Below are 15984 nucleotides of genomic sequence, written 5' to 3'. Positions count from 1 at the left end.
GAGACCTGATCTTAACAAAATGGAATTATATTTCTTTCAAGATCATTCCAATACTGAATCATTAAAAGAATCTTGTGTTTCACTGGGTACATATGTCAGGCCCCTTTAATAAATATTCACGATCATCCTTTTTATAGATAATTAGAAAATTATCAACAATATAATGCTGGACAATTTTGAATCGTTACATCTCTGTAATCTTTACATAATAGTGTTATTCCATGCATGAGATAAAATGCAAAATCTTGAGGAAAAAGGATCCCAATAGTCCTCTGTGGAAACAATTTCAAAATCTTGCAAAATTACTTTTAAATGTAGCCTAATTGAATGAATTCTGCACATAACACTGTCCCATTTGCAGCAAAATAGTGATATTTATTTTAACTTTTGTATATGAATATTAAAAGTCATTAAAGCTGAGTTCTATGAGATATTTTATTTTTGTGGATCAACCTGGTCCTTGTAATACATAAGGGCAATCAATGGAGCATGGCTTGCTGATGGGAGATGCTGACGCTACACCAAAGCTGATCCAAAGTGAAATCTGTGCTATGGATGGGAAAGATAATTGCTACTGAGGAGATAGTAAGTATGAATTTAGGAAAAAGTAGACAATCAAACATATGCCTATTGCAAATGAACAAACAGCTGGCAGTGAGTTGAATATGAAAAAGGATTTGTAATGATTTTCATTAACCACTTGAATTCAGCTCTCCCAATTCATGATGTCATTGAAAGTATTGGACTGAGCCTTGAAACTCACTTTCAGACGTCTGGTATCTTTGTGTGTGATATATATTAAGTAGAACCTTTATATAAGCGAAGGAGCTTACCACTTCATAGACACTGAGGGTACACTGAAGTGGGCACGTTAACCACAGCACACAATGAACAAACCTATCCCCCATTCTCAGGCAGTAAAGTAGAATCAATGCAGACAAACCTCAGTGCTACTCTTGATGATATTCCCTGCTTCACTTGCAAGTCAATCCACTTGAGAAAAATATAACTGACACTACAAACAGCCAATCATCTATGATGTCAACATCTTTGTTTCAACCACCTCAGTGGAAGTGTGAGATACCCAGTGAGAAATAGACTAGACCCAAATTATGGATCTGAAGATCTATTTTTAAAGAACAAATCTTTACCTTCTTGGCTCAGAACAGGAATCCATTTACCCACCACAGGTTATTGATAGCCCACAAACACATCGTCAGTGATATGGCTTGTAACTGGAGCACACATTTAACTTTAATCATTTGATCTCAATGGAATTTGATTTCTACCACCTCTCAAACTGAGGAATGGGGTGTGATTGCATCCATTCAAATTATTCTGCAAAAAGAATAGGACCAGAGAGAGCTGAGGGTTCACATCAGATTGCCACATCCTTATTTAACAGATGTTTTGAGGATGTATAACAGTGATGGAAGGTGGGAGCATATTTTAATATGCAATTCAAATATCTTGAAACGTTTACCCTATGGATTAATATTCACAGCATTTTAAACTATTGATTTTTCAGCTTTGATGTTTGCAAACTTAAAATGTTTTATTTAAAATCACAGACAATCAGGGTTTGTTCAAGTAGGACAGAGCTAGGGAAAAGGGTGAATTGTGATAAGGGAATCCTTCTTCAAAATGTAGTTAGCTTTTAATTATCTGAATACCATTTATGTTTTTCAACCTGTACCCATGGAATCTCACTATAAGATTCATGAAGTTCCTTTGCTTTTAAAGGCCCAAAGTTCAATTCCTTTCTCCAAGGATAGGCAAATTTTATAGGGGGGGGGGGGTTTAAATATATATTCCTTAAGAGTAATATCCGATGATGATGCATACATTATCACTGAGGAGGTATATTTTTGGATGTAACTGTCAGAAGCTGTATGTCAATGCATATGTATCTGTGTATTTATATACATGACATCTATGCCACAGTGTCCATCTAGAAGTGACTCTACCCTCTCCATGTGTCAATCTATTATGATTCTGGGTTCCATCTAGTCATCTGTGCTTTTGTATCAGATTTCTATCTTCTTTATCCAGCTCTCTCACTCACTCCATGATCAACAACATCCCAGAAACAATGTAATTTAATGCATTCCTTGAATATTAGAATAACTTTGGTTGGAATGTCAAACTTAGAACAGACTATTCTTCCTCTGTAGATGATAACTTCAGTTGATCCATTAGTTTATGTGGATGGAAAACTATTTCAAATTTTGGACAACTTTCAAGCAGGTGGGGGTGGGGTGAACATGTGAATTTGAATGGGAAATGAATGTGTCATGACCTCCCTGGGGATATTCACCATAATATAACGCTATGGAAACTATGCCAACTGTAGCTGTCATGACTTAACGTAATGTTACCAACCTTTTCATAGCTGGTGTGGCTTTTGATTTTTGACAGGGAACAAAATACCTGCTTTTGGGTGCTTTAAATCGACTGGTTCCCTGCAAATTCACACCCTGACCTGTGTGCATGCTTTCCAGACAAGAGACGCTTCCCTTGACTACCTCTGGGAAGCACCCCCCACACTTAAATCTCATCGCAAACACTTTTTTTAAAAAAAGAGCTACATGAGGGCAAGTATAATTCTGTGTTTCTCACACACACACACACACACACACACACACACACACACACACACACACACACACACACACACACACACACACACACACACACACACACACACGAAAACAATCCTTCAATACATACAGTCTGGTAACAGAGTTCCTTGCCTGCACCTTGAATAAAAGGTCTGAAGAGCAGATAAGAATAACCCGAGCATTAAATCAAGTAAAACTGTGACAAGGCCATATATGTGTGGACAATGCCAGTGAGGCATCTCCAATCTTTTGTTCACAGCTTAACAAAACTCTCTGGTCACACCACTTTAGCTCAACACAGCCTGTCGAAAAGCCATCAATAGATACCCAGTGCCTGTCAAATGTAGAGCTGAAGAAAAGTATTTCAAAGAATGTTTAACTTATAAGGTGAACCTTTATTACTTGAATGGACCTAGGACATACATTTTTCAGCCATTCAACTGCTCAGGCACTATCAAAGAACCATTCAGAAACTAAGGAGGTCTGTGCACTTTTTCTTCACAACACACCCTAAAATTTCCATCGTGTCTCAACAGAGATATTTTCTTTTAATCACAGTGGATACCTTTATTTAATTTCTAATTTACTGCATTTTTATTAAAAGAGATAAGATTTTAATTCTTGGAAGTCTAATAAAACATTTTTTTTTTAAACTACTTCACCCTGGCACACATTACTGAATGGCATACTCGTAACTTTTACGAGGAACTATTTGAGGTTGACGAGGCCTTTTTGCAGTTCTTTAGAAATCCCTACCAATCATCACCCAGTGAATATCAAAGAAAGAAAACACAATGTTTATTTGTAACGAATGATAACTTCAGAATTTTTTTTTAATTGTCTCACTACATAGAGAAAATAATTCAAAAGCTTTCACTTTAACTTTGGAAGAGTGCTTTTTAACATAAATTTCTTTCTTTTTTTCTGCCTCCAGATTATTATAATTTTGATTTACTCTTTTTCAACCTCACTTCACTATCCTATGAAACTCATATCCCCAAAATTTAAAACAGTCAAACAACCACACACTAGCATTGATGAAGTGCCTTGAGTTGCTGCTGACCTGCTCTGTTTGGCCTGATCTTTTTTTTTTCCACAGAAGCCGTGAAGCTTTGTTTCTTTCACCCTGCTGCTGTCAATTCACTGCCTATGTGCTGTCTCTTTCCCAGTCCCAACCCTGTCAGTTTCTGGGCTGCCAATTTCAACTTGAAGCTTGACTGGGCTGATTTGATGTAAATACCTCGAGGGAGAACCTTGAAACTGATGAACAGTTATGTCAAGTCGATTTTGCACTGTCGGGAAAAGGTAACCTCTGCACAAAAAACAACAAGGTTAAAGAGATGGGGGCTTTGCACGTGGATTACGCTTCTCATACACCATGCTGTTTACCATCCCTTGGAAATTGTAACTGTCAGTATAAGTCCTAATTGCGGATGCAAAACCTGCCATTATAATAAAAACGGAGGCAGTGCAGACATTAAGTGTTACAGCCTAATTTGTGAGACTACTGAAAAGGTAGTGCAGATGAATATTTCATTACATTAATTACTGAAGACAACTCCTTCCTGCCAGCCACAGATGTGTGTGTCTCTCTCTATCTCTCCCTCTTTCGTGCTCGCACTCTCTCTCTCTCACTTACATACATGCTCTCTCAGTACAGTAGCCAGCAACAAATACTGTTTTACACACCAAAGTGCAACAACTCCATACGTGTAAAGATAGATGGTGCATTAGGAACACACACACACACACACACACACACACATGCGCTTCTATAGTTTTCAAAGGTGTTAAGAGGGCATAAAGGGTAAGCAGTTCCTGCATAGTATTTGGGCAAGTCTAAATGTGCTCTCTGAATGAACATCGTGGAGTTTTTTTCCAAGCCAAATGCAAGGAGGACCTTCACACTGACTAATCTGCTAAAAGCAAAATCTGCTGGATTAGTAAAGCTACTGGATACTAGAATCGGGTATAGAAAATTGTACAAAGGTTGAATTCAGTTCAGTTGCATCTTCAAGAGTCATTAAGTTGACAAGGGCCATCTGAGCTAGCCTTCTCTGTACTGCCTTTTCTTTAGTGTTTGTTCCTAAACTAAATAAGACTCCTCATTCAGGTAAACTTTGCTTTCCCATTCCCAACCAATGAAGAGTTCCCATATTGCAGAAACTGAGAATTCAAGTGCATTATCTACTCGTGTTCATTTGCCTTACTGTGTGTGATGAACCAATACAACATCTCAGACAATTCTGTTTTTTTTTATATGTTAACATATATATTCCATGTCAAATGGAAAGAAATTTGAAAGACAATAAATGCCTCACAAAGTGGGACCTGCCAATTGTTCAAAGTATCCAAACATTGTGAGTAAAACAAAAACTGCAGGTAACACCTTGAGAACTTCACTCCTAGATTTAGAAAGTTTTATTTTGTTACAAATTTAACCACTATTGAGCACTGGTCACTTTACTGTGTTAAGAAAATTGACCCAGTTGCTATCAAAACACAACACTTAAAAAATGAAAACAATGATTCACAGAAAACTAACAAAAGTACTGCTTTGCTGGAAGAATGAATGAGTACAATCTTTATCCAAATGATCAAAAACACAACATTTGAAGATAGGATATTCAATTGAACTTTGCCAGTGTGAGCACAGCTGTATGTGGGTATATCACCAAATTAAAGAGCCACATGTGCTTTTTATTGTCTAAGTAGATGTTGCTGTCTTAAGAACGAATGAAGGCTATGGTGAGACCTTTGAAATCACTGAGCCATTTACATGTGACTTTCTATTGCAGGTACAAAGGGGTTCAAACAGCACAAGATAAATCTTTCATTGCAATTACTGCATAGTCTCTGAGGAAGTGCGGGTCAGGACCACAATTTAACAACATTGAATGCTGCGACCAGATCAACTTAAAAGAACTTGATAAACATTTATATTTAAGCTTCACAGGATTCTGCGCATTATATTTCATGAGATTAACATATTCAATGAATACCTGTAAATAAAAGCTCTTTCAAACATTTTAAATGCAGGCACACGTGGACATACCTATCTCGTTGGTGCATTTATTCCTGTTTTACTTCCCTTTTAGCTATGAAATGAAATGTCATCAGATTTTAGGGGGCCAAGTCAAGGGGAATGTTTTAAAATGAGAGTTTGATTTGTGGCAAATGATTTTCTCAATTTATCTGTGTTGTTTCAGGGAGGGATCTGACTGCATCAAAATAGTTCCCCACTGAAGAAAGGTCAGCTCTGGAGATAGGCTATGTCACTACTTCATACATCTTTAATGGTCCTGACAATATAAGGTGCTGGAGGACAGACTATCTACCACCTTGCTTGAAGTCCTGCGTGCACGCTTTAGTGACTGAAAAGCGAACAGATTTGATGATAGTAAAACTTTGTCTACTTCTTGAGGATAATAAAAAGGTTGAAAATTAAGTTCACATGTCAGAATATATGAAGTATTGAAATTCGCGTTAATAAATAAATAAATAATTTTGTCTTCTAGATGTCATAATATCTCGATCTGTCAATCTGCTATCGATTGTTCACTCTGGCAGTGACCTTGCCAGAAGTGCTCTTCTACCTAACAATCAAATGCACAATGCCCTATGTCACCATTATAGCTCAAAACTCGTGTTTCCATACAGAGCCCAGAGCAGGAAATAGCTGCAGCTTACCCCACTCACAGCACTTGCTCTGTCACTTTCCATACATACAAAATTACATCGCTTGTTTCTACTCTTTTGTCGCTATCTATTATTTGAGCAACTATCCCATGCAGTTCCAGAATTTGTTGTAAATAGCCCTGCGAAAGCTGTACTTCTCTTGCCATAATTGATGCATTGGTTAATACTGGACTTAAACCGAAGCCCTTGTCTAGTTCTCACCAACTCCAACAATCGCACTTCTTTTTGATTTGTACTCATCTGCTGTCGGATAGGATGCGACAAATTGATTTGCAAAAGTCCAAGAGCATTGCTCAAAGATCGTGGCTTTTCCAAAACGCCCTCCTTTCCAATTTGTCTTTGCCGAATATCAGCTTTCCCCACCCCTCCGCGATTTGAGCTTTGAACGGGCCACCTGTAGGTGCACAAAGTTGAGAAACCCTGGCCGACCTCCCGATTGCCCGAAGCCCATTCCATGCATCGGAAAATACTCGCAATCGCTCGTCACCAGTTCTTGAGGCAATTGACCAGATATCAGAAACATTAGACAGGCTTCAGTTTCATCATCTACTCATTTCACATGTCCATTGGACATGTAGGAAGCCCTCTTCTCCACCCCACCCCGTCATCAATCACAGGGATGGGGTGATTGGCACCATGTCCATTTTCAACACTTTTCATCTCTCGGGCAATGGAATTTTAAAGAGAAGGTGCCCAGCTCAGTGGCAGACCACCTTAATGTAAAGTTTACCTGTATCAGCCAATCAGATTCTGGAGGAAGGTACTTCTTCTAACTACCAGGGCCAACGCTTTGCTCTTATCCCGTGTCCTACATTCTCACACAGTCAAGTTGCCCCAACATTGACACACAGACATTTATCTCACCAAGTACCACAGATAAAGTTCACAATTACTTTAAGGTTTTTTTTTGTTAAAGCACCCCTTGAAATATTACGGTGATTGGCCTCGAGGTTAACAACCTCAAAGGGTTAATTCACTTGTAAGCCTCTCTGCAGAGATCGGACATCTCCTCTCCCTGGCTGAAGAAGTTATTTTTTGCCCCTCGCCTGGCACTTCTGCAACCAGCTGGCGACTTCCACCAGTTCTCCCAGCCCCTCCTGAGATGTTGGTTGAAGTCGATCGGCTTAAATTCGCAGCCGCTGGAAACGGCGCAGAAAGAGGGGAGAGGATGAAAGAGCGTCCAGCTCGCAAGCCCTTCCAAAAAATCGACGCGCAGCTGCATTCACTTAACCACTGCCCTCCCCAATTACTTAAAGCCTGAGCCAGAGTGTGCAGTGTTTCATTCCATGCAGGTAGCCCGACGTTTTAAACGAAGTAATTTAAATCTGCCATGCCACTCCTTTTAAAAATGACATTCTTGTTAATTTTTCCAGGACTAGCCCGGTTAATTAATTGCTGCTAATTGGCCCATTGGTTCGCCCAACTTGTATGGTTGGCCTGCTCTTCATTTTGGTGAAGTTTAATTTGGAACGAAACTACTGCTCTTTTAAGATTCACTGATAAAAGTGGCGACTGAACGATAGCTGTCAACGTCACTGACTACATGGCTGTAAAATACCTTGAACTTCGCGACCATAGCTTGACTGGGAATAGTGGAATGTCGTCTCAGCGCGATTTGTGCTAGATCATAGAAGTCGAGTTATTACTTTTGAATCTATTTCTTTCTGATCTGGTGTAAATATACAGAAACTAAAATAGAGATCGTAAGAATATTTCTTTTATGCCTGGGATATCCAGAATCCCACGTTATCCTTTTTGAACTGAGTGCAGTGTTATTAACAAGAATACAAAACAAAATGTTGTACAGCCGGCATTTTCAGGGCATACACCTGACCTCGGACGCGGCAGAGTCGGGAATAGAATTTGATCCTCTTTAGACAGTTCTGCTCAAGTGTTAACGCGAGTGGCCACGAATAGTACAGACATGCCACCCTGAAACATTATCTATCCGTCATGCAGGCCAAGGCTACACGGACAGGGGAGACTGCAAGCCATGTAAGGCCGTAACCAGGGGAAGCCCAGTTAGCTTTTACAAACACCTAAGCTATTTTTCACGACACCAAACCCTCCCCTTCTTTCTCTTCCCCTCTCTCCTTCCTTCTCACTTTTCTTTTCATCTTGTTCTTGATGCCGAATGCAAATTTAGCCTGCTGGCGGTGAAAGGGCTGAATTGTGATTAAGAAGAAGAAGCTCTTTCTTTGTTCTCCCCTCAGGGGATGTTTACTGGGAGAGACACGGCGGATCAGATATGAAAGGCATTCAGGTCACCATTGATGTGAGTGAAAGTGAAATCATACCTAAGGCATTTAAAAGACCGCAGTGTCAGAGTTCAGCTAACGGTACCTCTGCTGTGCATATTTTCCCGTTAGGCAGAACTCTCAGAGACAACAAAATAAATAACTCTTCTCACAAAAACATGCAAATGCACACTTTTAAATGACAAACTTTTCGGTTACAAAACGAAAAGCAGCGTTACAGTCTCTGCTACAGTGTATTATGTCTATTATTTTGCTTTGAACCCCCTGCTTAGTTTTTTTTCCCCAGATGATCCTGCCTGCATCTGCTCAACCTACCAGCAATTAAGTGTCCGAAGATCTTTATTAATTATGTTACATGCTTAAAGCAAAGAATCTTTCTTTCTACTGTAATGCCCGTCTGACTCTATCCCTTTCCCCATCTCTCCGCTATTTTTTTTTTAACAGGCTCAAAAAGCTCACTAAAAGCCCATCAGGAAAGGTGTCTGTCTTGGACGCACAGACAATTGCACCCTTGTGAAACTGTGGACTGAATAGTACAGTGGACACCCTAGTACTATTGACGTTATAAACATGTAAATGAAACACATTAGTCCTGACAATCAATTGTCTGTGATCACTGCAACCCCCCCCCCCTCTCATTCTGTGTGTGTGTGTGTGTGTGTGTGTGTGTGTGTGTGTGTGTGTGTTTGTGTGTGCGCGCGCGCGCGGGCGCGCGCTTTCACAACAGGCGCAAAATAGCACGTACCTAATCTATACCTTGGGAAAACGCTTTCTTACAAACGACACAATGAGCGAAAAAATCCAGGCTTTAAAATATATTTAGAAAGATTTCTCTTACTTTCTCTTTTCGTGAAAGTGCACCTACAATACTAGAACTCGTATCAGCGGACTAAAATGTTTGGATTGGCAAATAATTGCCTTTGTTACGTCTTGAAAGCAATATTGCTGTAAATGAATTTCTGCCTTCAGTATGAATGCAGATACCAAGCTCTGCTAGTAGCATTTGGTCTTTTACTCTTAATCCATTCCTCCAATGTACCTTTATTGACAATGATCAATATATCCTAACAGATGGAAAGATCCTTTACTAATGTGTTTACTCCTGATGATGGATGGCTGCTGGTCTGAGGTAAGTAGAGGGGGCGGGGAACAAATCCTCACAATCCTATTGAGCGATTTTATTACCTGAAAAAATATAAACTGGACGACTGCCTGTAATTATGTCCACTTTGCTCTTTTATTATGCATAATATAAAATCTGGATTAGCAAAGCCTTACGTTTGTTCACTGGGATAGCTGGAAATGGCAACCAAGTGCAGCTTTTACAGTTGGCTGTTACTTGCAACACCTGATGAAAGTATTGCAACAGTGTTTGAGCTGTGCTGGTGAATGAAGGCTTCGAGAGCTTCCTGAATGATGCTTATTTTCTCATTGTCTGCAGAAACTTTGTTGCCCACTCCGTCCTTCCACCTTCTTTTCACAAGTTATTCGGGGTGTTAATTTTTTTTTGTCGAGGCTGGGCGGACTCTCGAACCTGGACTGAGACATACAGTGGGTCAGTCGACCATAATGATAGGCTCACTGTTTAACGTCGCTCAACAGAAACAGTAGTGTCGGCCCACAACAGTTAATCCTGCGGCCTTTTTTATTTTTTTTAATTCTCTCTCTCCCTGCTCAACTCGAACCCCCTCGGCAAATTTTTAAGAGTTAGACTTCGGTAGGATTTGCTTTAGTTGCATGTTCTTCACCCCCCCCCCTCCAACAAATGGGGATAAATGCATATTTCTCGCGCAATTCAAATTGTGAACTCCACAAACAAGATCCAAACTTTCATCAAAACATTTTTCTAGTTTTAAGTTAATCTCTCTCCAAAACAAATTCTAACCAGTTTGTTGATTTTTAATCCTTTAGCAGAATTGATCACTTTGTCGAGTGGGAGACCAACGGTAAATAGATAAAACGACCAGAACCTATGTGGGAGATGGAACCGGCAGCCCTACTTCGTGGGATTTGTGTTTTGAACAAAGAATATTCACAGCAGAACATTGAGTAATTCTCAGTGAGGGTCAAAAATAGGATTTGTATGTGTTCGGGTGGGTCAGCAATGTGGTGTGTGTGTGAGAGAGAGAGGAGGGGGGGGGGGGAGAGAAGAAAGAAGTGCAACAAAAGAAGTGCGAAGGGTTAACCAAATAGAGAAGGATACTTTATTTTCCCCGAGCAACTGCACCCTCAATAACGGTATCGCGGCTACCAGTTGCGAAATTGCTACATGCACATCAATTTCACTTGCTAAAAAGCAGTTTGATTTCCTTTGATCTAACTGGAAATCAAAGTTACCCAAAGTATAAATTATTAAGTAAGTGCAGGTCTCCTGAGTCCTGAAACAAAACACTTAAAGTAAAAGTGTTTCAAAGTTACAGATGAGTCAGTAATCATCTGACTCGGGTTGTGACTGAAAATGACACTGCCTTTTGTTCGATCTTTCTTTCCCTCTTGGTATTTTCACTCCCCTCCTGCCTGATCACATACTCGTAGCCCTACATCTCCCACACACCCACCCCCTTCTTTCCTGCAATACATATCGCCCTGATAACATCTTCAAATACTGCTATCAGCGGATTCACAAGGAAGAACTGACATCTTTCCATGATTCCAGGAGAGGCGTGGTGTGTGTGTGTGTGTGTGTGTGTGTGTTGAAAGGAGTGGGGTGGGGGAGAGAGAGAGAGAGAGATAAATATTATTACACTGTATATATGTACATATCATAAAGGAAACCTCGTGCAAACAATTATGATCAATGCAGACGACTCCCCCTTGGGAATAGCATTTGGATATATGTCTCACACGGAAGTAAATGAAAAGCGCATTTACCTGCCGCCCTTAACTACCGACCAGAACAGAAAGAAAGGGAAGGGGATGTGGATCAAAGACCAAGTGCGAAAAAAATCAAGTCTTTAAAATAACCGGAAAGCATGGCACTCAAGAAAACTTGAAGTCACGACAGATATCAAGCCACTGATCTTAAAGGGACGTCGGGGGTTTTTTTTAAAAGGATCCCTACCTTACTTTGCCGTTTTCTAACATTGGTTTTAATCCCGTGTTCCCATGCTTCGCGCACACACTAACAAATACACAGGAAAGGATGGGGGGCGGGGGGGAAGCTACTCCGGGTAAATCTCCTGACACCAGCAACGTGCTTTAGGAATACTTGGTGAGGAAGAGGGAAAGAGAAAAAGAGAATCACATTCAATCTTTGATATAGCAACAGAAAAGGAGAAAATCAATAACTTTAATCTGCTAAAGAAGACTGCGTGCAGGGAGCAAGGTAACAGGCGAACACACCACAGCTCGTCTTCCCGTCCAGTCGCTATGGACAGTACTTTAAATAGAAACTCGCAATTCCTTTCCTCTCTCTTATTTCTGCTATTGTCACGGACACTTTATTTACTGATGAAGCCAAACATCTCAGCAAGGGGGCGGGTGGGGATGTGGGGTGGTGGAAGTGGGGGGGGGGGGGGGAAAGAACGACACACATGATTAAATGAATGTTACACAAAATGTCGAGCTGGCGACATAACATTTGAGCCTGAGCGAGGTGGGAACATGAATAATAAACCCATCAACAAAGCCTGATTTTGAATCACGCACACGCGAGCTTCAAATACTGCAAGGAGTAACACACACACATACGCACACGCACAAATATCCAGATCTCAACAAGAGAAACGCTTTATTCTTATTCCGTTATCAATTCTCCCCTCCCTGTCCCCGCACGACTCAACATCAACACAACAAAATCTAAAGAAACAAGAGACACAGAGAGATCGCGGTTTGGCTTTTGTTTTCTTAATTATAGACCAAACGATTCTTTTTTTAAAAAAAAGTTATCCATCCTTTGGAGGAGGGCGAGTGTGTGTGTGTAAAAACCGTATCGGACAGAAAGTATTTAAACATTTACCAAATTTAGGGAAGGTGTGTGCCGTTAGACCTAAGTGGTGCCAGAGTCTGGTACGGCGTTTCTATTTAATCAGTTTAGATAAATAAACGATCGCTTGGAAAACAAACAAAAGACACATAACGGTTTTCTCTTTTAGTCAAATCAATGTATGGGAGAGAGTACAGGAGTAACTTTCACACAACATACGTCCAGCACTTTCACTGGGGGAGGTTTCTCTTTCCAAGTCAATCAATATTACACACACACACACACACACACACACACAAAAAGGAGCTGCTGGTAATAATCTGGGGCTAACTTTGTGCGGGAGACGATTGCAGTCAAGGGAAGGTGCTCTCTCCTACCGTTTTTCCTCCTGGGGTTGGCTTGTTTTCGCCTCTTACACCTGGGGCCATCCGCCATGATCTGCTGCTTCATTGATAAGAGTCTGATCAGATTCCAGGACTCGGCATCGGCTCGTCCCCCCGGCTCTTTTCACGACGCTTTACGGTCCTTCGGAGAGAGAGAAAAAAAACAGGGAGCGTTTACAAAAACACAACACGCCAACAATGTGTTTTACGGTACTCATTTAAATACTGCCCGCGAAATAAAGACAACCCCGGCCACCAGCGCACTCAGCGGACTGAGGCTCCAGGAGAGCGACGAGCCAGCACCTCTGTCCGCCCTCCCCGCTCTGAGCGCACATCAGCAACTCTTGAGCTCCAAATGTTCCAAAACTGGGGCCATTCCACGAGAGCGGAAAGCCTGCAATCGTCCGAACGCGGAAAGACCATGCCGCTATCTTTTGTTAAAAAAATAATGTATTTTTAAAGGCAATATTGTTGCAATAGGACATGACATTTTTTTTTAAAAGAAGGTTTTTGCGTGTGGGTGTGTTGTTTCACTTTACCCTTTGTTTGAGTGAAATGGAGGGAGGGGGAAACGTTGGCGATTCGCTGACTTACAAGACGGGAGAGGTGGGGAAAAAAAGACCCTGGCGGTCGATGCTCTGGTTGTGTGTGAGCATCGTACTGTTTCGCAGGAGTTCAGAAATGTTTGATTTGTATTCTTCCAGACGATAGGAAACGTGTAATCGTTAAACTACATGTGCAACTGAGGTGTTGAAAGGCAAAGTAACGGTGCCGGCTAAGATCAGACTCAGTGTCAATCAATGCATTTCCGCCGTTTCTGGAACGAACACTTTTATTGAAAACCTGCTCTTATTTACTTTTTGCACCCTCTCTTTCCAAACCGAATTTTCCTAGAGTCCGTTTCACCTCCTTCCCACCCCATCTCTCTCTCTCTCACACACACACACGTCCGTTCACACACCGCCCAAACCATCAAACCAATCCAGCAACTAAAGGTGATTCCGGCCCATGTGGACAACGTGTAACAGTAATATGACATGGATCTGGTAATTCCCCCAAATTTACAGATGTTCCTTTTCTTGACTTAAAGTAGGACGAGTCACGGCATGCAAATGGTGGCAGGAAACGTTTTAGAAAAAAAATGTTTTGTTGTGAATTCAAACTGAAACGAAACTGACAAATAGGGGGAATCCAGCCATTACTCTTAAAAAGGTTCGCATCAGATAAACCATCAGCGCCCATAAACTAGAAGCTAAATGGCTAATATTCACTCCTATACATTGTATATCTATGAAAGCCCAACCACAAGCCACATAATCACATTAAAAAACAACAAAGACCACTCAAAAATGGTTTGCCTGACTTAACTTATGTCATAAAGTCGCATAAGCGACCAAACATGACATAGTGAAAAATGTTATCATTATGCCATACGTAGCAATTGTACTTTCTTTTTACTGATTCGAGTAAAGGGGGAAAAAATAAACAATTTCGACTACCACCTACACACACAATGAATCATACTTTTTTTTACACCATCCGCTCTCCTGAATTCTGATTAAATGTAATTGATCAATGATTCAACTTAAACAAGCAGCCAACTTGCACTTTTGTCATTCCAATAGATTTTTCTGACCCCTTTTTTGGGGAAGTTTTGCGAGAGAGCCTGGAAACACGGCACAGTTTAGAAAGGGGTCCAAAGTTTGGCCAACGAACCTGTGAACAACGGTAAGGGACGGAGAGTCCTTCACTTGTAAAAATGTGACTTCTCCCCGAAAATTCCCAGAGAGGAGTGAAAGCAATACCGAGTTTTTAAATCCCTCGGAAAATCCCCTCTAGATTAGAACCACAACGACAGCCTGGAACGCGTCGAGAGACTCGCACTGCCGGAGCAGGTAACGGTACATTGCAATAATCCACTGTTTTCTAAAATCAAGAAGGCGCAACTCCAGAAACAGAGGCGAGTTGGGGTGAAAATCGGATGTCGTTCCAAAGAATCAAATTAGTTCGTTTCATTTTTTTTGGTTCAACACCTTTTTTTAAAAAAAAACACCTGGACGTCAGGTACATTGACAAAGTTTTGCAACCCACAATATTCACGGGAGAGAAAGAGCGGATGAAATCCACTGAAGTTTATTCCCTGGCGCGTTCTATTATAGGGACTTTAAAAACTGCAGATGTACGTATACATATTGACAAATATAGATATAAGAATAAAATACCTGCTCCGTCCTGGCTGTGTTTGTTAAGTCTGGTAAGGAATCGGTAGATGAAGGAACATGAAGAAGAAGTAGTCGAGGTTTGGTTTTAAAAGGGGAAGACAGAAAACCTTTCAAGACTTGAGGAAGGACCGTTATTCCTGCTGTGCAGGTTGGAACTGATCGCTCCGTTGTCTCCCACACCAGGAAACACAACCTGTGGACGGACTGACGTGTTCCGCTTGTTGGAATGACATTTTTCTCTAAAGAGAGTCCCTGAAGTGCGGCCGCAGAAACGTACGCCACCTATCTTCATGGGAAGGGATAATTGAAGATCCGTAAACGTGATCATCGGTAGACGTGACGTTTGCGAACATTTTTTCTCCCTCTGTGCGTTCAGTGCGAATCTGGATTCCATTACCTTTGCCATCGCATCGGAGGAACGGGCAAGAAGCCCCTCTCCCTCATTCGGCGCAATCGTGAAATTGCACGATTCTTAACTGGTTCAACTGTATGTGAAAGTAAGGGTCGGACGAACCCGGTGTTGCTCAATGACTACAACACGCGCGCAAAAAAAAAACTCCAGCCCTTTTCAACTCTTGTTCAGACACACAGAGGCAGTGGGAACGACGGAGGCTTCGCAATTGAACCAGAAGGCTGCGAAGCGAAATCTGCTCCGGCTTTTTTCTCTCTCTCTCTCTCTCTCTCGCAATGATCCTTACATGACATTAGTTGGAAGTTCGCATCTCCCTTTGCTTCGTCTGATCCTGAACTGGAATTTGGACATTTTTTTTTCCCCCGCTTTTTGAAATATGTGCCCTTGAAAGTTTCGGAATAACTCTTAACTTGCCGCCTATTCGGAAAACTTTAATGTCTTTTGTTTTCCATAATAAAATCATG

General features: G+C 41.0%; 1 protein-coding gene and 1 long non-coding RNA gene across 12 annotated transcripts in view; one reads left to right on the top strand and one right to left on the bottom strand.

Annotated features, from left to right (window-relative positions):
* zeb2b (zinc finger E-box binding homeobox 2b) overlaps positions 1–15661 on the bottom strand; it is a 137394-nt gene extending 121733 nt beyond the window's left edge. The window contains exons 1-2 of one of the 11 annotated variants that reach the window (XM_069935007.1): positions 15506–15661; positions 12881–13028 (exon numbers count right to left, since the gene is read on the bottom strand). In XM_069935007.1, coding sequence (XP_069791108.1) covers positions 12881–12953 — 73 coding nt within the window. In that variant the 5' untranslated portion in view covers positions 12954–13028; positions 15506–15661. The other 10 variants (XM_069934999.1, XM_069935004.1, XM_069935006.1 and 7 more) reach the window with 10 other exon arrangements.
* On the top strand, positions 9511–10621 carry LOC138761973 (uncharacterized). The gene is made up of 2 exons (XR_011356671.1): positions 9511–9707; positions 10490–10621. It is a non-coding gene; the product is annotated as an uncharacterized lncRNA (long non-coding RNA).
* Positions 15662–15984: the final 323 nt, after the last annotated feature.

This window comes from Narcine bancroftii, chromosome 4 (genome assembly GCF_036971445.1).
Source record: "Narcine bancroftii isolate sNarBan1 chromosome 4, sNarBan1.hap1, whole genome shotgun sequence".
NCBI classification, from domain to species: domain Eukaryota; kingdom Metazoa; phylum Chordata; class Chondrichthyes; order Torpediniformes; family Narcinidae; genus Narcine; species Narcine bancroftii.
Note: the sequence above shows the minus strand (reverse complement) of the source record. Positions and strands in the feature narration are given on the sequence as shown.